The sequence below is a fragment of the Lissotriton helveticus genome, chromosome 6 (assembly GCF_964261635.1).
Source record: "Lissotriton helveticus chromosome 6, aLisHel1.1, whole genome shotgun sequence".
Lineage (NCBI taxonomy): Eukaryota > Metazoa > Chordata > Amphibia > Caudata > Salamandridae > Lissotriton > Lissotriton helveticus.
Window position 1 is genome coordinate 1,590,369,274 of NC_136067.1, and position 27,252 is coordinate 1,590,396,525.

At 44.1% G+C, this 27,252-nt stretch overlaps 1 protein-coding gene across 2 annotated transcripts in view; it reads left to right on the forward strand.

The window, feature by feature from the left end:
* Positions 1 to 27,252, forward strand: part of MTHFD1L (methylenetetrahydrofolate dehydrogenase (NADP+ dependent) 1 like) — a 1,218,839-nt gene that overhangs the window by 654,427 nt on the left and 537,160 nt on the right. For both annotated transcript variants that reach the window (XM_078649387.1, XM_078649386.1), the window contains exon 19: positions 16,244 to 16,312. In XM_078649387.1, coding sequence (XP_078505513.1) covers positions 16,244 to 16,312 — 69 coding nt within the window. The remainder of the gene's footprint in view (positions 1 to 16,243; positions 16,313 to 27,252) is intronic.

The following is a 27,252-nucleotide window of genomic DNA, read 5'->3' on the forward strand; positions in this document are numbered from 1 at the left end:
TCTTATGATTGGATCCAGTTCCGCTGCTCTGTTTCCCTTACCCAATGCAAAGAGCGCATAGACACGCAGGACTTTTAAAAAAACAAAGTAGGAGAAATAATTCAAAACTCAGTGATAACTTGTACATGCACTGTTACTGGAGTAGCTGTTATGAAACTTTTTTTTGTATTTATAGTTTTTCGTTTATTTTGGGTTCTGTCTATTTGTATTGAACAACGTGAAATCACTCCTCATGTGAGGCGACTTAAGAGTAGCCGTATAAACCCCATACCCGTGCATCTGGGTGGTGGCAGCTCCCTGCTCCACGCTCTTCCAGACTCCACTATGGACTTCCTACACACCAACGCCTCCCTCATCAAGGACTTGAAGAAAAATAATGAACCCATCCCCCTCCTGATGGAACCTCACTGCCTCGCCTTACCAGTTCGCACCATCTTCAAAGCCAACTGTGTCATCTACAAAGCAATCATGACAGCACCAGCCCATCTGGGTGACAAGCTCCTCACCCCCGGTGGCTGTGTACACACACACTCAGCTAGAACATCATCAAGTCTTAGGATGAAGTTTTAACCCCTTCACATCTGGGCAAATTCCCCTGCTGTGCTGGGGGGCGCACAGTGCCCCGTGCTCATGACAGGTCAGCTTGTCATGAGCCACGGTGGTCGTGTGCTCATGACGAGCTAAGCTCGTCATGACACCTGTTTCTTTAGAACGCTCGCACAGCAGGGGAATTTGCTCAGCATGCGAGCGTTCTAACGGTCATGACGAGCTCAGCTCGTCATGAGCACACAAGCACCGTGGCTCATGATGAGCTGAGCTCGTCATGAGACTCGAAGGTGCTAAGGAAAAAAGGCAAGAGGCCTTCTCCATTTATGAATCAAGAATCAACTCACCTCTGTTCGCCAAACCTGCTCCAGTTTAGGAAAGAGTTCGAGACACAACTGAAATGAAGTCTACATCACGACATGAGGTACCAGTCTGCTTCCACTCTCAGAACTCAGTTCACCTAATCACTTATTGACTAGCTTTGCCTTTAGGCCTGTAAAGCACTCCACTGCCTTGTGCCTATATTTGCTGCATACTGAGGTTCCACATATCCTGAGCAGCTAATGTCTTCATATCTTTGGCCAAAAAAGAATTCCAATTTGAACAGCTTTGACATGTAGCATTTGAAAACATGCTTGGCACTCCCTGAAGTCAGTAAGTGATACATAATCCTAAAACTTTAATCCTGGTCCTCAGTGGCAACCATCATTTATTCCCTGCATAAAAAATGTTCATAAGTAACCGAGGCACACTGAAAATGTTCACTGCTGAAAAAACTTATTACACGTATAAATATAGAAACCTTGAATATTTTTCTTAGTAAAGCTCTCGCTACGATTTCATCTGTCTGAGTTGGTTTCTTTGGTACTGCCTTGCTCGACTTTTAACAGTGTTTTATTAACCTTTGCAAATGTTTTGCTTCCTGGCTTTTGGGGTTTATTACATAAGCATTGGTATTAAGTTATGCTGCCTTTCCCTTCCTCCCTGAGGTTCGGCCTATATTAAATATCATATACCATGCTTTGTTTTAATTTGTTTTGGCTTTTTCTTAAAAAAAAATGCCCTTGTAGTCTTGTGCTTTTACTTGAACTTTTTACCTTGGTAATAATATTTCTCCTTTATTGAGACAGCTTACTATTTATTCAGGTTTTATAGGAATGCTATTTGTTTATTATTTTATATAATCTCTGGAAGAAAAGCAATCATGCCTGAAAACATACGTTCGAATTTGATAAACCACTTTTACTTTTTTTCTATCTTTAATTTCCCTCTTATTTCTTCTCGTTTTTCCCAATGTTGGGACACATGAACTTGTTGGTATGTGTATTTTGTTATTTTAATTGTGCTATATGATCGTGCCTCAGCACCTTCTTCCATTTTGTCTTTAATTTAGGTGCATTGTATCTAAAATGAAACCCCGCACTGACTGAATATCCTATTTATGAAGGTTTTTTCATTTATTTTTTACAATATTGAGATTCCCGAGAGCCACTGCTGTGCAAACATGTTTCACATAAGGTCTGAAATGTAGGCTTGACTGTTGTAAATATTAAATAAGTAATCGACCTTTATGTATACAGTTTTTGGTAAATCCCTTCTCGTCCAGGCTGTGTTAAAAGAGCAAATCGGCTCTAATATACCCATGTTTGATCAATAAAAAATCCAGCTAACGCATTGCAATTTGTGCAATGTTCCTTTTTTGGTGCCAGTATTCCTAAGTCTAGCATGCTTAGTTTGTTGGTAACTCGGAGCCAAAGACAGCGACTGGGGCATGCAAATTTGCCAAGGGCCCTGAGAAGATGGTATGCAGATGTATGCTTGATTACCTCAGTCACTTTCCAAGTGATCTCCGGCAGGATGTCAGTGACCAGTCTTGCTCCAAGAACATGCTATACATATAACTTTAATTATTTACTTCAGAGGGTGCCCAGAACCAAGTAGTTTCACAAGCCACGGATACGTGATCTGTCCTGCAGTCGATTGAATCATGGTCAGTTTGGTGCTTTTTCAATGAAGATTGGAACCAGTAATGGCAAAGACACCAGTAATGGAGTGGGATCCACAGAAGTGACCCCCTTCTGATGCAAAAGTTTTGCTGTCTTCTTTTTTTACCCCTTTTAGGAGTTCCCATTTTGAACATTCCTCTCCTGATGGGAGCATTTAACTTTGGTAGAAGTACCCAGTCAACTATACTAGGCCATGGATTCACAGATTCTTCACTTGCCCACTTAGATACTGTCCCAGGTGAGGCCTAATCTTTGTGAAGTCTGAATGACCGGGCAATGGCCTCGGTCTCTCCCGGTCTGTTGGGGACCATTGCATGACCCCTCACTGAGCAAGACCGTCCATTCATGCTCTAAAGCCACCGCTTCCAGTAGTATAGTTTGCATTGAATGCTGCTGATGAGTGAACCTTGATCCCTGTACTGCCCTATCTTTCAACTCCACATTTGACACGCCATTCTAGAAAATCCTGACACTGGTCCCAACAATGCAAATGCAAGGATTATGAGGAGTTCATTTTGAGACTCAATTACTTTTATCGTATCCTGATTGGGCATTATACTTTGGGTTGGTCTGAAGAAAGATGCCCACACTCCACCTGAGAAGTGGGTTCGCAGGTCGTTCTCTCTTCCGGATTCTGTGAGTTATGTGGGGTAATTGTGTGGGGTGCTAATCCAAACGAGCTTGCTTGAGGATACCCTTTTACAGTGGTACGTACGAATATTTCTGCAAACTCAGACAGATATTTGATTAAATGGTCTCCTCCACAGCCTCCCAACAGCTTTGTCTTTACTGATGACTGCATCCCCGAAGAGGGGCCTTGGCTTCCACTTCCAAGAAGGAGACGGAGTTATCTAGAGTTTGTTGAGCAGGACAGCCACCCAAATTTAGACACTTGACCGACTGCCTCATTTTGTGTGTAGCCATTTAAATACTATATGTAGGGGGGGGACGGGCCTTCTGCCAATTTTTGGCAGATTTGTTCAGCGTCTACCAAATAAATAACCTATGTTCCTCTATTGTATGAGCAAGAAGGTGTGCGAGTATGCTTCTTCACTGTGCTTTAGGAATGCCACATCAAATGGGGAAAATGATCATCTTTATCTCCGAGTACCCCACAAAATGTAGGATTTTAGGCCACTGTGAATGTTCAAAGTCTCGCGCTATCCTCTGCTAGATTATGCCCGCGGGGCACATGTATGTTGGCCTTTGGACATGAACATGGGAGGGACGTACATTGCCCAGGAGAAAGTCTTCCTTCGACGAGAAGTAATTGTGCCGAATCTACTGAGCAGCTGTTGACAAATTTCAAATCTGCAGCCATAACCACAATATCGGTCTCTGTCATTTCTGCAAACCCCAATACAAGGCCCCTACTGGGTCCGCAGCCATTTGGGATTGGACTACTTTTCTGGTCTGTTCGAGGTTTACCAGTCACTGGGACCATCAGAACTGATTCAGCAGCACTAGAGTGGGAGAACCTCAAAGAATCACATCTGACTCCCTTCAGTAGGTCACACAGCATTAAGCCCTGATCTGTCCAGAAGGTCATTAGCCAAGATCCACGCATTGTGTGGGAGGTCATGGGTTCATATTCTAGATCTCATCTTCTCCTCTAATTGATTGTCCAGCCTCTAGAGAGCTTTGGGCATATAGGAAGGAAGGGTTGGGCCAGAGCCATGGAGAATGCTTTTTGTTTGTGGGTAGCAATATGGGCTTTTACTCCAGTTTATTTGCTGTGGACAAAAGGGTGGAGGTCCGTGCACCATTTGAAGAAATTTACTTTTTAAATATATTACTTCAGAGTTGGTCCTTTGAAGTGTTAACTCTGACACATCCTCTCGAGGCTCCTGAAGAGTTATTGGGTGTGTGTGATCACATTTTTACCTCACATTGCAGGCCCTGTGCAGGAGATTCCTGAGGTTCATGGCTAGCCATGTCATTACCTGTGCTTTATTTCCATTTGAACTGGGCCTGCCATGTTTTGATTAAGATGGTGGCTGAGGCGGTGACTATTTGTGTCACCGAATATTACAGGTGGAGGGCATCTCGTTGGACAGTGTTGGGGAAAGTGATTGAATGCAGTTTCTGCAACCCTTATGCGATAAACAGTGGACTGATACGAATACACATGCTAGTGTTTGTACTTGCCCCGTGACTGAGCCAATTTGGACGAAATAAACATCTGATGACTCCAATGCAACATATTTTGTCTACTGGGAGTTGTATCCCTGAAAAAAAAGTCAATGCACTAGTGTTGTGGACATTTGAGAGGATTTTAAAGCTCTTCGCAGGCACTACGCGGGTAAAGGATTAAAATGGGTGTACCAGGGCAGATGGGAGGATCGCAAAGGGAGCTGATGTTCTGAAAGCACTGATAGGTGAGTGTACGCCAAAATCGTGCTCGGAGTGATTTAGTGTGAGTCTTGACACTGGGCAAGTCCCGGTGCAGCCTCAGCAACTTGCAGAGCCAATTTTTTGCTTTGATTTTGTGTTTGGGTGTTCATCCCAGCTTATCCCAGCCTTCAAGAAGAATCCATCATGAGGAAAGCTTAGAGGAAGGGGTGTGCATCTAATGCTTTTAGAGCACCCCCAGTTTTTTTCCCCGCTTAAAGCCCTGGCCAGTGCCACACAGTCTTTATAGGGGAAAGACGAACTTGGCAACCAGTCACAGTAGGCAAAATCCTTGCTAGAGGTCAGTCTTAACCCTGCAATTTTATATGACCCTCACTACTTCTGTTGACCCTTCGCAACGTTCTGAAAGTATTTTCTCCACAAAACCGTTGGTCTTGGAGAGCTTTACTGGGCTCGGCGCTAAAAAGATTTTTCAAATTTGTGTAAATGCATAGATGGGGTTAAAGTGAACTGAAACCAGTGCTTGTATCATGCATGAGAACTGACGTATTGAATTTGCGTCCTGAAAAAGGTTAGAAAGGGGCATCTAACCAGCTCTGTGGCTTGGGTGCAGGAATGCTCTTCCCCAGTTGCGGCATTGTTTGGCAGGAAACACGCAACCATCCTTCAGTGCTCTTACACGCTTCTTTTACGCTTTGAGCAGAGCTCGACCCCATCTTGCCGGAGCTGGCTTTCTCACGACATGTTGTTCACCCAGTGTTTTATTTCAGCAAGGAACATGCCCCCCCCAACCTACAAGGTTTGAAAGTAAAAAGCCAAGTATCAGTGGCGTTCAGTGGCACACTGTCCCATTGCATTTGCTGCATCATGGAACGCTATGCCCTGGGATCAGCGGTAAAAGTAAACCTAGTGCTCAATTGGGAATCAAGTAGCACCTAAGTGTCGCTGTGGTTTCTGGGTCCTGTTATAGACGGCTAAGCAGTGCCGCTCCCTTTAAACCTTCAAGTATCCAACACCACCTGGTTTCTGAGGATATGCCTGGCCTCCGCTGCATTGCATGATGTTTTTGCACCCTCCACAATCCTCATTGGATGGCATCTCTAGATTGCTCCTCTCCCCTGCGTGCTTGCAATCCCCCAGTCTCTGCTTTGGCACACGGTGAAGATGGAGCGGTACTCTTTCTTACGCTGGTTCCCACGGGGCTTTTTAAATTGTGTTTTTGCAGCTTAAGCATCCGAGTTAATTACATAGGAGAGAGAATACTCTGTATTAAATTGAGGATTACATATTCTAGGGAACAATATATAAAGATGAATTACCAAAGTAATAGTAAATTAGACAACATTTTATAAATACTTCTTAATTTGCACACTGTGCTTTAGGTCTTGGAATGGAATACTACTTTAACTGCTTGCAAAGGCATTTTAGAGTTTTACATCAGATTAGGCTGACCAGTATTATGCAGCATTCTGCTTTGTGGCGGGCGGTAGTTCTGTTAGTGGCACCTGTATGTGTTTTATGTGTTCCTGACTGCCATCTATTTGAGTTGGCTGTGTGAAGATCCTGTTGTATTTTGCTGATTTGGACTAGCTCAAAAATATCCATTTAGCAGCTGTTGTTTAACTTTTATTATGTTTTTTATCGTGGAATTTTGGATAAATGTTCATAATGTGATCTCTGGTAGGATGTGCACGTGTGCATTAGGAGTTGGTCCAGGAAGCTTGCCCGAATATTGTGTGTGTTGAAGTTTGGTATTTCTCTTGCAAGTTTTTCTTTCTTTCTGGAGTTGCTGTTCCCCCTCTTTGGATCCTACAGTCTCATCCTTCCTCCAGTGCCCAGCGCGTCAGGGTGTGTGTTCGGTAAAGCGCTTGTGGGGTACATGTAGTAACTATATGTGGGATTGCTGCACGTAAAGCCTCGCCGCTCCCATCTGACTCAAGATGTCATGTGCTTTTGTAAAATTTGACTAAAACGAATGCAAACAGAATAAAAGAACAAAAAATCTACACTGAAAAGTGCATCGTGTAACTAATGAGACAGGAACATAAAGTCCGCATCCTTGTGTGTGACATCCGACCCCAGGTATAGAGACACACACTGCATTTTTGGGGTAATCGGATTTGTGAGGTGTTTATATAGGAAGAGTCGATCTCCTGCTGATAATGCAGGCGCGCGCGGTGTCCCTGGAGGGAGTCGTGGGGGGGCTGGAGAACTTAAGGAAATTTCAGTTTATTGGATCATAATAACTTGTCCGTCAAGAAGGATTAGGCGCTGTAGGGAATATTCCACACGTTTAATTTCCTCCGGAATGTCAGCTGGGATTAAAAGGGGGGGAGGGGGGTTGCTCCCTGTGGTTAATTAGTAGGAGAATCCGATTTACAAAAGGTGAAACGGTTCTTCTCGGTTTTAAATGTTCATAAAATAAGTAAGTGAAACGGCCCTCTTAATACCACTTTCGGAATTGTTTTATTTTGAATGAAAAGAGCCTGAGGCTTTTCTAGGCTGGTTGGAATGGTTTTTCAATACCACTCTGTTTTAATGAAGAAAACGCCTTTCTGTTTTTTTTTTTTGTTAGGTCTGCTCCAAAAAAGACATCCTTGGGTGTAGGGTGTTCAGTTTTATCCTAATACCCAGAATGTGTGTTTGTGTGTGTCCGCCTGTTCGGTAAAGAGCCCATAGCATTGTGGCTGCGTGGACCTCTAAAATCTTCCACCTTAATGGATGGGTGAATCGAGGATGGTGTTAAACCGCAAAGCGTCCCAGAGACAAGGCACATAACAGCATTATAATAATAGTCAAATAAGCATGGGTTCAGTTCTAGAGTGGAATTTAGGGAAATCAGGAAGGTTTATCATAACAATCAAAAGGAATACTATACAGATGCAGCACATCTCATTTAAATGCATAAAATATTGTCACGAAGGTTCTCAGTAATATAATAAAACGGAATACTAGATAAAATCAATAACAGACTAAGTCCCAAAATGTGCAGCAAAATCAGTAAGAAATCTGACTGCATCGCAAGTAGCATAGGAAGGGTCTCCGACTCTCCTCATCGTGGCTTACGATGGCAGGCAGAGACATCATTGCGTAAGGCTGTGTTTAAAGTCTCCTTCCTTCCTTCCTTGCATTCCTGGGGAGGGAAGCAGAAACGCAAGAGACACAAAAACATTGATTAGGTACAGCACCTAGATCTCGTCCAGCTCCCACAGGATCTTCATTCTGGGAGCCAGAGTTTGTGATGGGGCCAACTAAAACGTCTCCACACCTCTGCCTGACCCAGCCCTCAAGCCTCCTAAATCTCCTCCCGCAATCAATGGCATTGACTGCAAAGGTTTCCAGAACTCCCTCATACCTGGAATTACCAGTGCAGGGTTCTAATCCAGCTGGGTTGTTCAGCGGTATATTAAGAATGTTCACCGGACCACGGCTCCATCCAGTGCACCTTTAGGCCCCATCACGCCATACAGCCTACCCATGTCCATGCCTTTAATGCTGATGCCATTCGGTGCTGGGCCCTGTGGGCCGGTGCCTGCACCTGCTTTCTCTCTAGCACACAAGGAAGCGAAAAGGAGGGGATTTTGCCCAAATAACCCTCCTATACATTGGCATAGAACATCACATGGATGAAGAACAGGAAAGTATGGCGGGATGAATCTCGAATTTATTTTTAACTAGGGCACAAATAATTACCCTAACGTTATCGTTAATTTTTAAACAAACAATTACCAATGATTTAATTTCACACACATACCATTGGACCAGTCTCTGGCCCACCCATTAGTTTGAACATAAATTGCAAAACACTTACAATATTCTTATGTTCATTGTAAATCATATTGAGTTACTAATACTATTCGTGTGTTAATAGTGACCAGGTCAGACAAGGGTATGTAAGAGGCCTCTTATGCAAGATTACTAACAGTGACTTTCTCTGTGCAAAATGCAAAGTTGTCAGCAGTAACATGAAAATGGTTTTATCAATTTGGAATCCTTCTACATGGTTAATGCATGACAGTCATAGCTGCAATGCCCCTGGCACCATAGTTATAATTTTAGTAATAAGTCTCCCCAATGCCAAATTATTTATCCAGCAATATCAGCTTTAAATATATTTTGAAAATTCCTCCATTTGTCCAAAAAGATTTGCTAAGCTTATGAGTTCTGAAAATACACACATTTTTGTCTCAAATATGTTTTTCAATTTTGGGATACCTATATTAATTCAACCAAGCAAAAGAGTGCCCTTTAGTAGGGGGAGCTGCACACAGGAGAGCTTCTCGCAGGCACCTGGAGGGCTACCAGTAGCTTACAAGCTCCTCTTTGGAGAAGCCTGGTCTAGACCGTTAACCTGGTTTTAGATACTCTATTAGAGGTCTGTTTGTTATGGATGTTTGCCTGCATAGATTTAACTAGTGAGGCACCACTCAACAGAGGGTGATGTCAAAAGCAAACAAAACCATGTGAAACATTAAGGAGCACCTGTGGGTGGTGGTGGACCATTGTCAATGGTTGATTAGCACAGTGGAAGGCAGGGCGGGCAGCTTCCCAGTCCCCTAATGCCCCACCCCCAGTAGACGATAGTTGAAGAGGCCAGTAAAGTATTCTGTCTGTGGCTCATGTATTCAACGTGGGTGGGTGTCATCCCTGGGTTAAATCTGGTAGTAGTGAGCAGTGCATCTCACTCCTGAGAGAGGAAGTGCTTTCTCAAGCCCTTGGTCTCTTCCCATCGAAATGTGCCACTCTCCACCTCTGCTCAAGATAACACAGACTGTTACCACATAGACAGCCTTGCCAGTGCAGTTGCCTTCCAGTATAAAGTCACCAGACATTTTGTGAGCAGTAGAGCAAGGTCTATAAAGCAGGCTGCAGGCTTTTTCTTCAAGTTTGCTGAAACTGCCCTAATGTGCAAGCCTTGCAACTGTGGAATGTGGCATTCCCTGTGGTTTGATATGTTATGTTAAGAGCAATTTGTATAGCGTGCAAATACCCGTAGGTGTCTTGGCGCTTCCGGTACTCCTTACTAAGTTTCAGACAACAACAGCAGCTTAGAAGAGCCATGTCTTCAGTTGTTTCCTAAACTCCAAGAGCGTAGGTATTTCCCTCAAGTATCGAGGGAGAGAGTTCCATTCCTTTGAGGTTTTATAACTGAAACTCCGTCCTCCCCAGTTCACCTTTCTTATTCTGGTAATGGATATCAAGTTGGAAGATCTCAAGGATCTATTTGGGGTATGCCATTTAAAGAGATCCCATAGAAATGTAGGGCCTTCCTTGTGAAGAGTTTTGTAAGCAATGCATAAGGCTTTAAATTTTACCCTTTGGGCAACTGGCAACCAGTGGAGGTCCTGAATACCAATTCTGACCGACTGATATTTAGGCATATCCAGTACAGGTCTTGCAGCAGCATTTTGTAGTATTTTTGAGTAAGGTTGCTTGAATATTAATATATAGCCCATTGCAATAATCTATTTTGGGTAACACCAGTGAGGTCACCACCGTCTTTCTTGATTTTAGCGGGATAAAAGGACAGATTTTTCTTAGGATCTTTATCATAAAGTAGGCAGAGGACACCACTTTAGATACTTGCGATTTGAGATTCAGTTTATCATCTATAATAACTCCCAGGTTTTTGGCTTTGGTCACAGGTGTAGAGGGGGGCGAGGTTGTCCGGCCACCAGTCTGGGGACCAGGGAGGGAAAAGATTCCCGAACATGATCACCTTCGTCTTGGTGGAGTTTAATTTCAGGCAGTGGTCACTCATCCATGAACTAAGTTTAGTCCTACAGTCATGGAGCTTAGTAGAAAAGTTGATACCCTTGTCCACTGTCGAGATAGCCAATTGGGTATCATCGGCATAGGAGGTAGGAATAAGATTAAAACTCCTGATTAGTGGGGCCAATTCCGCAACATAAATGTTAAAAAGTGTGTGGCTCAACGAAGAGCCCTGCGGGACCCCATAAGGCAGTGTAAAAGTTGCTGATTTAAAATTGCCCAACTGAACAGATTGGGTTCTGTCGGACAGGAAGGAGGTAAGAAGAGAAAGGGCAGCTCCTCCGATCCCTATAGTTTTCAAACGCTGCACCAGGAGACTGTGGTCTGCTGTCTCAAATGCAGCGGATAGGTCTAGCAGTATAAGAACTGCTGACCCACCGCTGTCAAGAGACAATCGAATTTCTTCTGTAGTTTTTATCAAAGCGGTTTCCGTACTATGATTAGTCCCAAAGCCAAATTGACTATGATCTAGGATTTCGGTATTGGAAATGAAGGTAGAGAGTTATTTGTTAATAATTGTCTCTATTATCTTTGCCGGTAGAGGAATTTTGGCGATTGGTCGTTAATTGTTAGGATCGATTGCATTAAGGTTGTTTTTTTCAGCAAAGGGAGAATACAGGTCCGTTTCCAAACCGAAGGGAAACACCCTTGTGCCAGCATTTGATTAAACCGTTTGGACAGATAGGGGCCGATAAAGTGACCAATACTTTTTAAAATTCTAGGGTGGCAGGGGTCTTCCGATGATCCTGATTTAGCCATAGAAATAGACGTAACTATTAGGTTTTCTGAGGTAGGGGTAAAGTTGAGAAGAAGAGATTTGGCTGTGTCTTGTTGCCCTATCTTCTCATTTGAATTGGAGGAGGCAAATTGATTAAAAATTTGGTCCACCTTGGATCTAAAAGTATGAGCAAGAACATTACAGAATTCTTGACTGTGATTAACTGAATCATCATTACTGTTGGATGTTAAAAGTTTAACTGTTTGAAAAAGTTCCTTACTGGAGTGGCCTGCTTTTTCAATCCAAGACGTTTAATATTGGCTCTTTTCACAGATAACTTTTTTTTTTAAGTCTGAGAGTAAGGCTTTGTATTTAGCTTTTTCTGGAGCTTCATAGTGTTGTCTCCATGCTCTTTCTTGCCTTCTGCAAGCCTGTTTATCTAATCTTAAGGCTTCAGAGAACCAGGGGGCTGAAGGCAATTTCCTATTTTTATTGATAATCACAGTAGGAGCGAGGGCAAGACAATTAAGAGTCCATCCATGAAGTGTACTTTATGGCTGAAGATTCAGTATTTGGCTCCAGATCCGACTGGGTTTGGGCCAAATTATCTATCAAGACCTGAGGGTCAATGCTGTGCCAGAGTCTGCCAGTGGTCCTAATAGGGGCCTTTCTCCTATCATCACGTAAAGGAGTTTTATATTTAAAAAGAATGGCATGGTGGTCAGACCATGCTAGTGAAGGGTATAGATGTTATAGAGAGCAGGGTTGTTGGAAAAGATACCATCTAGGGTATGTCCAGCAGCATGTGTGGGACCTTGGATGAGTTGAGTAAGGCCCAACTCAGACATCAACTCCAGGAGCTCCTTGGTGTCTTTGTCCTTCTGCATTTCCAGGTGAAAATTCCAATCACCAAGGAGCGTAAACCATTTATGTTGGAGACTACATTCAAGGAGTGAGCTTAAGATTGACAAAAAGTTGATTCTTGGACCAGGTGGACGGTAGCTTAGAAGACCATTAAGAGTCTTGGCCCTGAAATTAGATTTTATAATGTAAGGCCTCGCAATTGGTGGATGTGACTTTTGCACAGTAAGCACTAAGTTCTATTTTGTGAATCAGTGCAAGGCCACCCCCTCTATCCAAATGCCTATCATGCCTAAACACTTTATAGCCATCTGGGACAGCAATATTGAAATCCGGATCTGAGGCGTCATTGCCCCAAGTTTCAGTAATGAATAGAACATCTATTTTATTATCAGTGATAAAATCAGCTATTTCATAGCTGTGCTTTACGAGGGACCTAGCATTAATAAGAGCTAGCTGTGGGTCCCAGGGCCCAAGCGTAGAGTTGCTTAAATCGGTGTGTAGATCTGTTGTGTGATCAGCCGTTTTACGTAGTTTTATGATAGAGCTGTAACATGACCCCTGTCCAGTACTGTGAAAAGGATGGACAGGACCATAGCATGTGGATCATGTCAGGACTAAGCAAGTGACAACGTGGGCAGTAGAAGTGAGGTAAGCTGTGTAAGAGGGAGAACTTGATGAGTTTGAACCAGATGGTTCTCAACACCTTAGCGGGGTATGCTAATACTCTGTCCCATTCTTTGTCATTGAAGGCCTTCAAAAGGTCTGCCTCCCATTTTGCCCTCAGGCCAGCCAGAGATACCAAGGCATATTCGTCCAGTCCCCCTAGTCCACAATCTAATGAAGTGTCTGCCACGGTCCATGACTTTGAGCTATTGAAGAACCACATGTAGTGGCGGTCCATCATCTTTCATGCCCCAGTCCCGGGTGATGCATTCTAATCAAAGCTTTGTAACTTAAGAAGTGCCTTGTGGGAATGTCATATTGACTATTAATATCTTTGAAATTTTCCATCGGTACCTTGAGTCTAAACCAAGGTGATGCTGTGGTTTCAAACCATCTCATAAAGTTGGGCATACCAATATTTCTGAACTTGGATGACTGGTTGATCAAAGCTGGATCACTGGACATGGCGACGCATCATCTGCAGTTAACAGTCTCTCTACAGTTCGACTTGTGCTTGTCAATCAACAGGCCTAAATCTCACCTGGAAGCATGTCCTGTTATAGGGTTGGTGCTGGACTCTACCCTTCTCCGTGTCTTTCCTCCTACTCAAAGAATTTGCAACATCCAGTAGATAGTTCCATCCTTCCTGGGGGGGTGCGCGAGTTCCAGTCTTGAAGGTTTTGAGTCTACCAGCGTCTTCATCTGTACTGATCACACATGCACATTGGCAAATGAGGGCTCAGCAGTGGTACCTCCACAGGCAGTGATTCCAGCACAGGGGAGACCTGTCTGACTCCAGTGTGATCTCCCAGTGTGCTGCGGCGGATGTGCTTTGGTGGGGGAACAAGGTGAACCTGCACCATGGGATTGCCTTCAGCCTCCTTAACTGTGTCCAAGATAGTAATGGATGCCTGAACTCTCGGGGAAGGGGGGCTTATCTAGAGTATCTGGAGATCAAAGGGCTTTAGTCTCTTGAGGAGCAGGTGCTTCACATCAACTTGCTGGAACTGCTGGGAATTCGGCTAGCGCTCAAGGTCTTCCACCTCTCCTGCCAAGGTCAGTCCGTCCAGATCTCGACAGACAATACAATAACAATGTGGTCCGTGAACAAAGTAAGAGGAGGGAAGGGGTAAGGTCTCAACTCTTTTGCCTTGAGGTCGTCATGGGCACACCGCCATGGGATCTGGTTAACAGAAAATAACCTGGCAGGGTCTAAGAGTGTCAGAGCAGACAGCCTGAGCAGATAAATTCTTGCAGATCTCAAGTTGTCTTCTGCCGGAGGTAGTCAAGGACATCTTCACTCAGTGGGGCAGGCGTTCCTCAGGTGGACTTATCCACCTCCTTGGAAAATGCTAAATGCCGGCTGCATGTCCCCTGCTCAAGCTGCCATTCTGGCTAGACCTTGGTGCTGCCTCTCAATCTCTGAGGACTCTGCCTTCATGCCTCGAGATTGCTCAGGGACACTTAAGCTTCTTTCAACTGTCACCGAAGGTGGTGGACGTCATACTGTCAGCTCATTTCCCTTTCATGAAATATGTTTATTTCTGGGAGATGGCACAGTTTTGCTTTGTGGTGCAAGGAACAACAAACACTTGCATGCCATTTTGTCTTATATTCTGCAGTTTGCGCTCTCCCTAGACCAAAGGGGTGTGCAATAGATGCTGTAAATGATACTTTGCTGCATTGTCGGCATTTCCCTGTCTCCAGATCCAGCTTCCCTGTTCAAATACCCTACAAGAGTAGCTAATCTGTACATGCCAATTCCCTTTGTTATGCTCCAGTGGGACTATGGTTGTTTGATTTTTGCTGTATTCTCAATTTGAACCCCTGCACAGTTGCCTCTTGTGGTTGTTAACCATTAAGACAGTGTTTTTGGTGGCCATGACCTCAGCCAGACACTGTACCTCCTTTTCCCCTGACAAATTGGCGCTGCAAACCAGGGCTTCCTTCCTTCAATGGTTGACTCCCTTTCACTTAGGTCAGTTCATCACCCTGCCAACCTTCTTTCCTCTGCCCCACCCCACAGAGGGGAAGCAGCTTCACGGGATGGATCCTCGACAGGCAGTCGGTATCTACCTAGACCAAAGACATACAATTGAGTGCTGCGGTTCCAAGTAAGAAAAGTGTTCCAGAAGCGTAATTTGTCCTGGTGGATAATTCTTTGCATCAAGACCTGCAATGCTTTGGCCTGTCAAAAACCCCTGGAAGGAATCGTGGCTCGTTCCACCAGTGCCAACTATTCATTGTTTACCTTTGCCAGAGGGGTTCTAATCACAGATCTGCAAGAAGACTGTGTCGAAATCATCCCTAAACACTCCTGTTAAGCATTGCTGCCTGGATAACAAAGGGCCACTTCGCCACATCAGTCTTGCAAGATTTCCTTCTTTAACCACCCATCAACCCTCCTCCTAGGAAGGTTACTGCTTTGAAATCTATTCTACAGGTTTGGAATATGCAGGTAGAAGTCAGTGGTGTAACACAGGCCCCCGCCTCCAGGGGGCCCCCTCAGCACAACAGATTGAGTCCGGAGGGGGCCCTTCCACGTACCCTGGAGGTGGGCACCCTCAAGTTTAGATACGCAAGTGGTAGAAGTATCCATCAGAAGAAAAAGTTACTTACCTGCAGTAACAATCTCTCTGGTGGATACTCTTATCTACCTGCAGATTTCTCTTCAATCCCTCCTGCCTCCCCTTTTGTGATTTAAGTCTTATAGGTAAAGATTAATAAGGACCTAATCCAGATTGATAGATTGATACTGGACTACTTGATGTCATTTGGTCCACTCTCCAAGAATGTTTGTGGAAACACTGATAGAAAATAACGTTGTTGTGCTAACGTGTGGGGGGCGGGGCACTGTATAGCTTTGGTGAAGTCTACCGACATCAATACAAGGCCAGCGCCTCCTACCGGTGACTTTAAAACTTTGATGTTTCTGGATCCAGTCTGAAGCCAGGGTTTATTCTACAGGTAGAGTATCAACCTGAAAGATTGTTACCACAGGTAAGTACCTTTTTATTTGTCAGACAGTAAACTTTAGTGAATATTTAAATGAAATGAGAGCCCCGTAGTTACATTTTATTAGCATTTTACTGCTAAATTAAAATTGAAAAACCAAATGAAAGATGCAAAAACTACAACTGGCACAATACTGTGTGACCTTAATGACTGCATTCCTGTAAAAAGCTGTGTGTTGCTTTGTTAATGGGTTGCCCCAGTCTGTGTTTAACTCTCCATATAATGGGAACTTGCTCAGTATTTTAAACAATTGATTATCAGGTAATAGACTCTATTGGCTTTTACATTGGTAATTTTTCTCTTCTAGGGAGTGACGGGTGCTCTTTCTGTTTTGATGAAGGATGCAATTAAGCCTACGCTGATGCAGACACTGGAAGTAAGTCCCACGAACACATCTGGTCTCTGCTCCCTTTGTTTTCCTTGTATAACGCCATTCTGGTATCCGCCTCCCACCACTCCTTTAAGGACAATATTTTATTGTATAATTTTGTGCAATACAAATATAACTTTTCAAAAACAAATAAAAGTGTGTTGAAGATTTCACTGTGAGGCTTATATTAGTCTTAAGTCAAGATGTCTGATCACTGCGTGGTAGCTCTGTACCAGTGCCTAAAAATAAATAATTGGTGGAGGAGAGTTTACTCCTCAGAGGTGCTTCAGCTATTATACTTTTGCTACCAGAAAATCAGATATGCTGCTTTAGTTTTAGTACATTTTTCCAAGAGGCATTTTAAGGATGTCCATCCGAATGTAAATTAACGCTATAGCGGATTGTAGATGATCATCTAAGCACTAGTAATTTAGCCATCCGTAATTGATTTCAATATTTAAAGTTGTATGCAATTACTTGACTGTTAGCATGTAAAATGGTCAAAACATGTTAGTACTTTCTTTACATTCTGTTAATTATGTGTTGTGACTACTCAGTTGACAAAGGAGACAATCTGCAAAATATGTATTTCTGATGGATACCTCTACGTACAGATTCCTCAACCTTTAAATCCTCCCATGCGCCAAATTGGATCTGAATACAGCTTGCCATAACTCCTATGTGCCAGTAGATGACCCCATTGGTTTCCATTATGACTCTGTCTCGCCCTGGAAATGACAACATGGCGCCACACATAGGTGCCACGCCTGTATGCTGACATCAGTTTCTTTACTCCACACCCTTCAATGCGTATCCAGAGTTCTAGCTCCTACAGATTTGTCACTACTGAGCTTTTCCCTCCACAATTAAGAAACGCATACAGGCAACATAGCAAGTATGTTGGTACCAAAGGCTATAGGCTGCAGACGATACCGCACATATTTGAAGCAGATGTCAGTCGCATTCCCACAGGTTGTCTGTAGTGTCTAGGGCCAAAACTGGCTCAAATCCTGTTATTTTCTCACTGATGATAACTGAAAATGATCTGGAAGCATGAAGTCGAACTTTACGTAGCCGAATACAAGAAACAAGGTGGATGTGCTCCAGGTCGCCCTTGTCACACAAGTCAAATACAGATGATAAGTCTTTTGAAAAGAATAACATAAAACACCACAGATGTAATTCCTCAACTTCAACACTCTTCACTAAGTGAGCACAGGCGTCCATGGAACCCAAACCTGGCTTCATCATGTTCTTTGGAGCTTCTTATGTCTCTAAACTAATGTTCTCTAGTTTCGCTGTCCCATTGGTGAATCTGAAGCTGATAGCAGCTGTTCAAGTCCATGCTCAAAATATGAAATAAGGCTCTGGCACCCACGGAGCCTCTAGATCACCCCATCTCAATACAGATTGGCACTTCACCGACACAGACTAATACCTCTGGGGTTTTGCCTGCTTCAGCTTTAGCATCAGCTCATGTCTCCACACCTCTTCCAAAGGCTTCGCCAGCGGTTTTTCTATCTACAGCGCCAATGGCTCAGCAAAGTCCATGCTGAATTCACCAGTCCTAGATTAGGATCATTCATCAGCAACACTCTGCCCTCGTTATACTTTCTTAGTAGTAAAGCACAGGCCTGTTTTGAGGGTGACTCCCTGGCAGCACCACTCTCACAACATTAGCTGTTTGAAAGTTAAAAGATCTTTTCAGTTCTTAAGCTTTAAAGATACCCCATGTAATACAACATGATGGGGTGAAAATAAAGAGGCAATCCTTTTGTTCCCTTTACATTCTAATCATAGTGGTATTTACCTGGATTTGCACTAAGCCAGTTGTCTTGACATGTTCTCCCCATTGGCGCAGCTAGGTAGCTACAGGCCCTAGTGCAAGCAAAGTAACTGAGGCCCCTAACTGGGATGACATTTCAGTCTGTCAGCTGCCCTGACACTCCTCAACCCCCTTCGACAGAGTCTGCAACTACCTACTGCTCTCTTACCCACACTATTGTGTTTCCACTTCCTGCACTGCATTTCTGCAAGTCAAAGCCATAACCCTAAAAAGCATTACTGAAGTCAATAGATGTGTCCCTTGTAAATTGCATGCACACAAAGACATATGCAGGCACCCCACACTCACACTGCTGCCTTCACATAGGCGCAGCCCTCATCCTGTATTCAGACAGGCATAGGCCTCACTCTGCACTCACACAGGCAGAATTTTCAAATTATAGAACATTTACCTTGCACTCATTAAAGACCATGTTAATCCTGCTTACACACAGTCACATCCCTCACAATTTACTCAAAACATGGTGGTTATCCTGCACTCACACTAAGGTACACCACTTCCTGGGAAGGAGTAGAGTTTTGACAGATGGTGGCATAGGAGACACAGCTCTAATGTCTGGTCCATCGGTCCACTATTGTAATTTTTAAGCTCTTTAAGTACGCTACACTGAAGGTTGAGTCCCCGCAAAGTTTATCTGTTCTCCCATCAGTCACACTTGGGATCAGCACTACATCTGATATTTGTGGACATTTTTAAGGGAAAGCATATGCTAAAATAAAAAAGATAGAAATACAGAAAAACAATAGGCATAAATATGCCAAATAAATTTGAGAGGCAAGTGGTTCAATAAAAGAAAAATCAAATGTAAAGCTTCACACTGGTCTGCCTTCTTGGAACAGTTAAAAATATACTTTGCAGAATACCATTTCAAGATGGTGGTATTGTTTTGAAGCTTCCACAAGTGATGCCTGGTGCTCTACATAGAAATGTTGTGGTCCAGTGGCAGCTGAGCTGCTTGTACTCTTAATTAGCACTAGTCTGCATTTGCAGGTTAGCTGGGGGATGAACTGCAGCTTAACACAGAGTAAGGAGGCGAAATACTGCTACTCGGACTGCCTAGCATCCTCCAGACCAGCAATTGTCTAATAGGGCGAGCCAAATATTGGCAACAAAGTGAATGGCTGAAGAGGGCTGATCCACTGCCCAATTGTATGTACTCTGTTCCGAAGGGCTTAACTAATATGAGAATGACACTGTCTCATGAATAATGAAGTGGGCTTACCCAACACTGATTTTCTCCTAACAAGATTATGTATTATTTTTGAAGAAAGAGGAGGCTGCAGAGACAGCGAAAATAGTCTTTTGATCAGATCTGAAACACACAGAAATAGATCGAGCACAATGAACAGGAGCGCGGGGGTCTTAGTTCACATGTAAAAGACATAAACCACTGGTTCAGAGCATCACCATCTTCCCTGAAAGACCTGTAAGAAGGGTGGTACTGCAGGACAATTTCAGGTGTTTTTTTAAAGAGATAAAACAAGTGTGGTACTGCAGTGTCAGTCAGTGGATTCTTCCTTGAAAGTCATGAAACGAGTATGCTACCGCAGGGCCAGTCTGGTCAAGCTTCATTCATAGACCTGGAACAAGTGTGGCACTGCAAGGCCAGTGCAAGCTTCCTTCAAATACCTGGAACAAGTGTGGTGTTGCAGGGTCACTGTGAGAGTCAAAGACATGGAAAAAGTATAGCACTGGGTTGCACAATTTAATGTCTCCCTTGGACACAGCCATCAAGCAGCATTTAAGTGGAAGGAACCACACTGAGGTGTATGAGTGCAAGATGGATTCACACTCAGTGCCAGATTTCCACACACAAAAGAGGTTCAGCACTAGGAAGTAGAAATAACTTTTCTAACAACCATAGAACACATACCTATCTAGTCAGAAACATTTCAAGCTTTCCTCTACATGCACGGAACATGGACAACATATGCAGCAGCAGTCCAAGCCTGTGTGTAAACGCACAATGTGCAGAATTTGGCAGCATTGTAAGCTCCCCTCACACGTAGCACAGGTACAAGGCAGTCATCAGCAGTGCCTGCTAGGATAGCCTCACATTCCAAACAGGTATCCCACTGGCAGCAGCATCGAAATGTATTCCAGGCCCAGAATACCCAGAGTAAAGTATAGAAGTGGGTGAGCTATCTAAGGTTCAAACCAGGTGCTAGGCTGTGGTTCTGCTCAAGGTCCTCTCGTGCCCTTGAGCCCAAAATGAGTTTAGCTTTCTTGTGACTTTTACCCATGCTCTAACCTCATGCATCAAGAATGGAAGAATGGAAGTCAAATCATTCAACTTTGGGGACTTCAACCAGGAGCAAGAAAGGAAAATCAATCTAGTGGTTAAGTTACACAGCGTGAGACCAAGAAATCTGGTATCAATCCAGGCTTGGTCACTTGACCAAATTGTGTGATCCTTGGCAGTTATTTTATTTTATCGTGCCTCCTATTTCTTCTTTATTACATATGAGAAAATCTTGACATACTGACTTGCCTCAATGTGAGACCAAAAAACCTGGTATCAATCCACGCTTGGTCACTTGAACAAATTGTTTGATCCTTGGCAGTTACTGAAATATACTCCTCTACCTAAGGATTCTTCTTTCCATACTATTTAAAAACGAGTATTTAAACAATGTTTGGCAAAAGTTTCCCATTCATTGCCGAGCAATTTCTGGCCCTGGAGCAGTACTGAGAACACCAAAACAGCACAGACAGTTTAAATTCTGAGGATTTCCATGGAGAAAAAACTATCGATGGAAACAGACAATAATACAACCGCTACCTGTTACGGGATGATGTGAAACCTAACAAAGATTGTTCCACTACTTTCACAGCCTGCAAGAAATGCACAGTCCTAAGTAGAATAGATTGCGACACACTACTGCTTGGAGCGCCAGACTACTTACTTAAAAGATTGAACAGGGTGCAAGTACTGGCAGCGAAACTTGCACTTAACAAATTTAGATTTGACTCTGCCTCAGGCACCTTAAGAGAGCTTCACTAGCTACCAGTGTCTTTAAATCAATGTGTGTAGTCTTTAAAACTAAAAATAGTATGAGGCATGCACTAATACAAAGAAAATGTAGTCTCTACAGGCCTCAGAGATGCCTTTGGTCCTCGTTAGCCAACCTAGCTTGTGCCCCAAGTTTGTGTCTCCGATGTTTAAAGACATAGAATTCTTGTTCTGCGTAATTAGTTGATGAATAGCGAGTCCAGAGTTTCCAAATAGACGGTTTTTTGATACCACATCTAGAGACCATTTGAGGGGGGCGGACGGTCGTCTTTACCGTGCACGACAGATGCGGTGGCCAACATTGGCCTGAAATATTGGGATGAGAAATATTCTATTTTGGAAGCTCTGGACTCGCTAGTCATCAACTAATTAAGCAGAACAAGAATTCTATGTCCTTAAACATCGGAGACAATAAGCCATTATAAGAAAGTATCACATGACTGAGTCCTGAAGAAGTCCCGTGAAGGGACGAAACGCTTTGGCTACACCGTGAAAAATATAAAAGAATAAAGGAGTATCAAAAAATGGAATACTTGTCTCTATGGCATTTCTTGCATTTGACTGCAATGAGAATACTGATTTATGTAAATTAATTTGTGTCTGGAAATAGAGTGTGTGATGATCATCTTGCTGCAACTGTATATGTGAATTTATTCACTATCTGGGAGTTAGGAGATCTTTATCCCACGATCGTTGCACCACATAAAATAAGATCCCAACAATTTAGTACATGTGTACTGTGTCTAAGGCCTCCTTGTAAAGCATTAGGTTTGGGGATATTGTTCAGGACCCACTAGGAATGTAATGTGACATGAGGGTGTCACCAAAGGTATTTCCTTGTGCCTGATTGTACAAAGTCTTAATTTAATGCATTGTATTTTGTGTGCGTAATAAGTATGTTTCCTTTAAAAGGAAGGGGTTACAAGCTCACACCCTAAGTAGGCCTTGGACAGCTCTGCCTCTCTACCCCGAGAGTCTAGTGCTACAATGTAGTACTTGGTTCCCAGTAAAAAGACAATTACGGACTTATTGCTTGTGAAGAACTTGCATTTCACAGCTAAAACCCCGAATTCTTACAGCCGACAATTAGACAGATCCTGTCACTGAAGAAATTGTCAAGGGCAGATCTACTTGGTCTTGATTTGATGGTCTAATCACCCAACTTGCCCTAGTGTTTACACTGTAGTTCTCATGTTGCTTTTTTAAATCCCAGCGCTCAAGATCTCAGATTACACACCTCTATCCTAGCCTAACCAGACTCTTCACTTAAGGGACACTGTCTACTGAGCAGGTATACATCTACCCCAAGTACACTCTTGTACATGCAGCAACTGTCCAATCTCTGAACAGTCTTCAACCAATCACTCCTGTCCTCCAGCATCCCCCCCTAAATTCTCACCCATCTCAGTCCTGCCTTGTATTGTGAATCTCTTGGAGTCTGCTGTGATTTACTCAGTTTGTACTTCCATCTCGAATCATAATGAGCCTCACAATTTCCAGTTCTGCTTACTCCCTTGCTAGGGCTTTGAAATTGCTCTGCTGTGCATCAAGAGGGAGCTATGCATTTTCATCAACAAATACCTTAAAAGACAAAAATGCCTTGCTCCTTCAGCGGCCCTGATACCATTGATCACAAACGTCTGCTAGACTGCCTGGCTTCTTATGTCTGCTTGGGTGGCACCAATCAGTTCTGGTTAACAATTTATCACCTTCCAAGTAAGCTGTGCTCCTCCTTGTGAGTCCCTTCTACCTTAAGTTGTAGAATGACGCAAGGCTCAGCCCTATATTCAGCCCCCTTCATCATCCGCATGACCCCACATGTTCATAACCTCTATTACTATGACGGTAGAGACCACCTGGATGCGAATGATGTGCAGATATACTGCGTACTAAATGAGACTGAACCTGTAATCTCTGTGGCACAATTGACGCTGCTTTAAAATAAGAAGGTGAAGATCCTGCTTCTGGGCCAAGCTGACATCAGCCTCTACCTTTCACCTGGGCAGATTACTTCGGTGTACACTCAGTGCTGTACGGAAAGTACACATTCTGCATCTTATTTGATTAGGACATTGCTTTAATTCCCCAAATGAATGTAGCCACTAAAAGCACCTTCCTCACTCGCTTCATTGTGCTCCCCCCTAAATATTGTTAGCATTGGTCACCGTGATGTTGAGCCTAGTGTATTTCCATAGCTTGCCCACTGGTCTCTGCATGACCACACTGGACCAGCTGAAAAATGTCAAGGGTCATGCTGTCAACTCATGATTTCTTTTGACTCCATCTTACTTCCTCCAAAGGCATTCTGGTGACTCCCCATCTTTTATGTTCTCTACAAAGCAGTTTGCGGCCACCCTCTAGGTTACGAATTCTCCCCTAAAGCTTCTGACTCTCTCCTATGCCAAGCCTCTATGATTTTTGAGGCAATCCATACATGTACAAGGCTCGACTTGAGGGATTCCTACAATTATGAAAAGGGGTTGTGCCAGCTGTATCAATTCAGATGATGTCCTCTTAACCATTTCCTCTCTGTTAATAAATTCAGCCCCACCGTCTGCCACTCAAACGTCCAGGGTTCAGCTGAATATCTAGAGTCCCACAGTGCAGTCGTTTTCTTCTTTCCTTGTAGTTCTGAGGCTGAATCCAAGCTTCTAAAAGCACACTTTCAACCCATACATCTCTAACCCACAGCAGACATTTCCACCAACCCCTGGCTGTATTTCATTCCTAGTGTTCTCCTTGAAACCTTTCCTTCATAATGCTGTGAGATTGCAGACATATTTTCTTCATCTTGTTACAGACATCCAAATAACTCAACATTTCCTGCCCCAAGAATCTGATGAGCATCTTCACTCCCATCTCAAAAGTGGCATCCGTTGCATCATTTATGCCTCACCCCTTCTATGCATCTGGTGATCTTGCATTGTTCAGTTTGTTGGGAGGCGAAGGGTGAGGTTTGCTGTGGAAAGGACCAGTTCTACACCTACCTTCATTTCTGTGGAGTTGGCTGTTTTAAATTGTTTAAATGCAAGCGGGAGAAACATCCTGTAAAGGACATATTCTACCACCCCTTCATTTGTACGTATGTGTACGTTTTTAATTGTTCGGTGGGGAAAGGATTAGATGACTTGCCCCCTGAAACGAACTAGTCCTACCTCCCGACTTTCATATGCGTCTGGTTGTTTTGTTCAGGTGCAGGCAGGGTCAGATTGGTAACGCGGGCAATGCCAGAGGGGCCGGTGTCCACTTCCAGCTGTGGGCTGCTTTTTTTAACAGTCTGAGGGGCAGATTTGGTGGTTTCTGCGTTGTTCGGATTCCGCCAGAGGCCCAATGGGTGCCCAAGTGGCCTTTCTGGAGGCAGATGGGCGTCCATTACCTCCCTTTTATCAACGGGCAGAGGTGTCACTCCCTTTCTCTCGGTGGGCCAGCCCATTAGTGTATGCATAGTGAGCGGGGCAAGGGGCCTGAGCAGCAGTGGCCTCACTTATTTTTACGTGTGTTTCACCAGTGTAAACTAATACGTGCATTTTTTTACCACCCCTCCCTTTCTTCTAAAATTTCGCTGAAGCAGTGTTTTGCGGAAATGCAATATACAAATGTGGGCTACTTTTTTTTAGCATGCCCTGGCCGATTGTGAATCCCAATCCAACCCTGGGTGTGGGTGGTACATGCACTCTAAAATGAGCCAGTTCTACCTCCTACTTCTTTTCTATGCACCTGGCCTCCAGCGGAATACGGACTCCACATCAGCTTTCTGGAGCGACTGGTGATCCGGTTGGCATTGACACTCCATCAAGGGAAGGCTGATGCAGGTGTTTACGTATAACACCACAGCCATGTGGTACTGCAACAAACAGGGTGGGTGCGTGTCACGGATCCTTTGTCGAGAGGCCCTGTGCTCCTGGACATGGCTGGAACAGCAGGCCATATCCCTGGTGGTACAAAACCTGGCTGGCTCTCTGAATGCCATGGTGGACAAACTCAGCCGGTCTCTTTCTGCAGTGGGGAGTGCCTTGGTTAGATCTGTTTGCCACTGCTGAGATTGGACAAGGTCAGCAGTTCTGTGCCCTGGCGTTTCCAAGGCGGCTCTCTGAGGCACTTTTCCTCTCAAGTGGAGCTCAAGCCTCCTGTACACCTGTCCGCACATACCACGCCTGCCCAGAGTCCTCGGAGATCAGGAACTACCAAGCCCAAGTCATCCTTGTGGCTCCGGACTGGGCTAGGAGAGTTTGGTATCACGAGCTGTTGAGCATAGCCATCTGTCCTCCAATAAGGCTTCCCCTTCAGGAGGATCTTCTGTCACAGCAGAATGGGAGGCTTCTCCTCCTGAACCTGTTAATACTCCATTTTCTTGCTTGAAGATTGAGCAGCAACAGTTGACAGCTTTCGACCTTCTGCTGAAAGTCTGCAATGTCATCTTGGCAGCTAGTTGTCCCTTCACCAAATCAGAATACGCCTGCCATTGGACAGGTTTGAGGCATTGTGTGTGGAAAAGCAGGTTGTCCCACCCATCCTCCCTGCTCTGTCTGTAGTAAGGGTAAAGCCCTTTCTAGTGAAAGGGCTTTACCCTTACAGGGCCCGATTTTTCCACACAAGTGAGTGCGCCGCACTACTGGTGTGGAAAGTTGCGAAAAGAAACTGACATCAGCATGCTGGAGAGGTGCCTATATAGGCACCGTGCACGTCATTTCTGCCAGACGACGATGCCATGTGGAGCTGAACGACGCCACCTACTGGTGCACAGGCGTACTGCTCATGAAAAGTTTCTGGATACAGTCTGCCTGGGCATAATTCTAAGGTAAAGCATCTACAGCTAGATAGTCTTTACCAGATAAGGTGTTACTGAAGGGAAGTCATTTGTTTAATTGATCTAATGCCAGACCCAACATCTTCAAAGGCGTTCAATTATTTTGGAAGCTTTTTAATGCCCACAGTCTGACCTTGATTAACAGATTCCGCTCTTTGAATATGCTGTCCTTTGATAAAAGCACATAAGTGCAATAGCAACAAAATATAAAATCCACAAGTGTTAAATGGCACCCAGTTACATCCAGTGGCTTTCGAAATGGGGTTCCCACTCAAGAGTGCGACCGAAGGATTTTTGAGCACCACTCCATGTTTACTTACACAACAAGAAAGCGCTGACTATTCGCATTAAGTTAACAGGCACTGTATGGCTCGTTGGGGGCTGTTGGTGCTGTTTCAGAGGACTACTTTCTGTAATATGTCCCCTTTTACTAATTTGTAGTTTTTGAGAACTTGAGATGATTGCTACATATGTCAACACCTGACCGCTAACTGTCATTGTATGGTGTCATGATCATTTGTTGCATTTTGTCATACCTCATCCATAAAATCATTAAAAATATAACAAATTAGGTTCCCCCTAAGTGGGTTTTGCAAGTACAGCAAGGAGAATGGTGTCAAATTACACCTTGAAGAATCATGGATAAGTGTCTGTCTCAGATTGGCAATACCTATTGTTTAAGCTGTAGAGGAAGAAACAAGTGCAACAGAATTTGACTGGAGGCAAGGAAGCAGTGCTTCCAGGCTGCCATAGAATAGTATGGGTGGGGTGGGGCGGGGGTGTCAGGGGAAAAAAGTCACTTACCTGGCTGCCGGCCAGCTGCTCTCCTCCGTCCTCTTTTGTTCCTCCTGAACCGGAAGGAGGAAGCACACAGCCATCCCTAAGCCAATCACGGTGCAGCTAGCACCAGCATGACAGCAGCGTCGTGATTGGTCACACTCAGACAGGGAGTGGAGCCTGTGCATGTTCTCCACCCAGGCTGTGCATTACATCCCGGTGGAGAACATGCTAAGTGAGCATGACTGTTTGGCAGGCCCAAGACGGCTGGCCAAACCGTCATGTGCACTTGATTGGCCAACCACTCCTCCCCCTTCTGGCTGTGACCACCGTCCAGCCCCACTCCTCCTTGTAAAACTGCCTAGGAAAATAAAATGATAATAACATAGTGTTATTTTATTTTTCCTTTTTCCACTGGTCAAAGAGCAGTGGTGCGGCGCTCCTCCGCCTTATTGGAAGAGCCGCTGCTGCGTTGAGGTCGGTGGTCCTCTAATGGATATTTA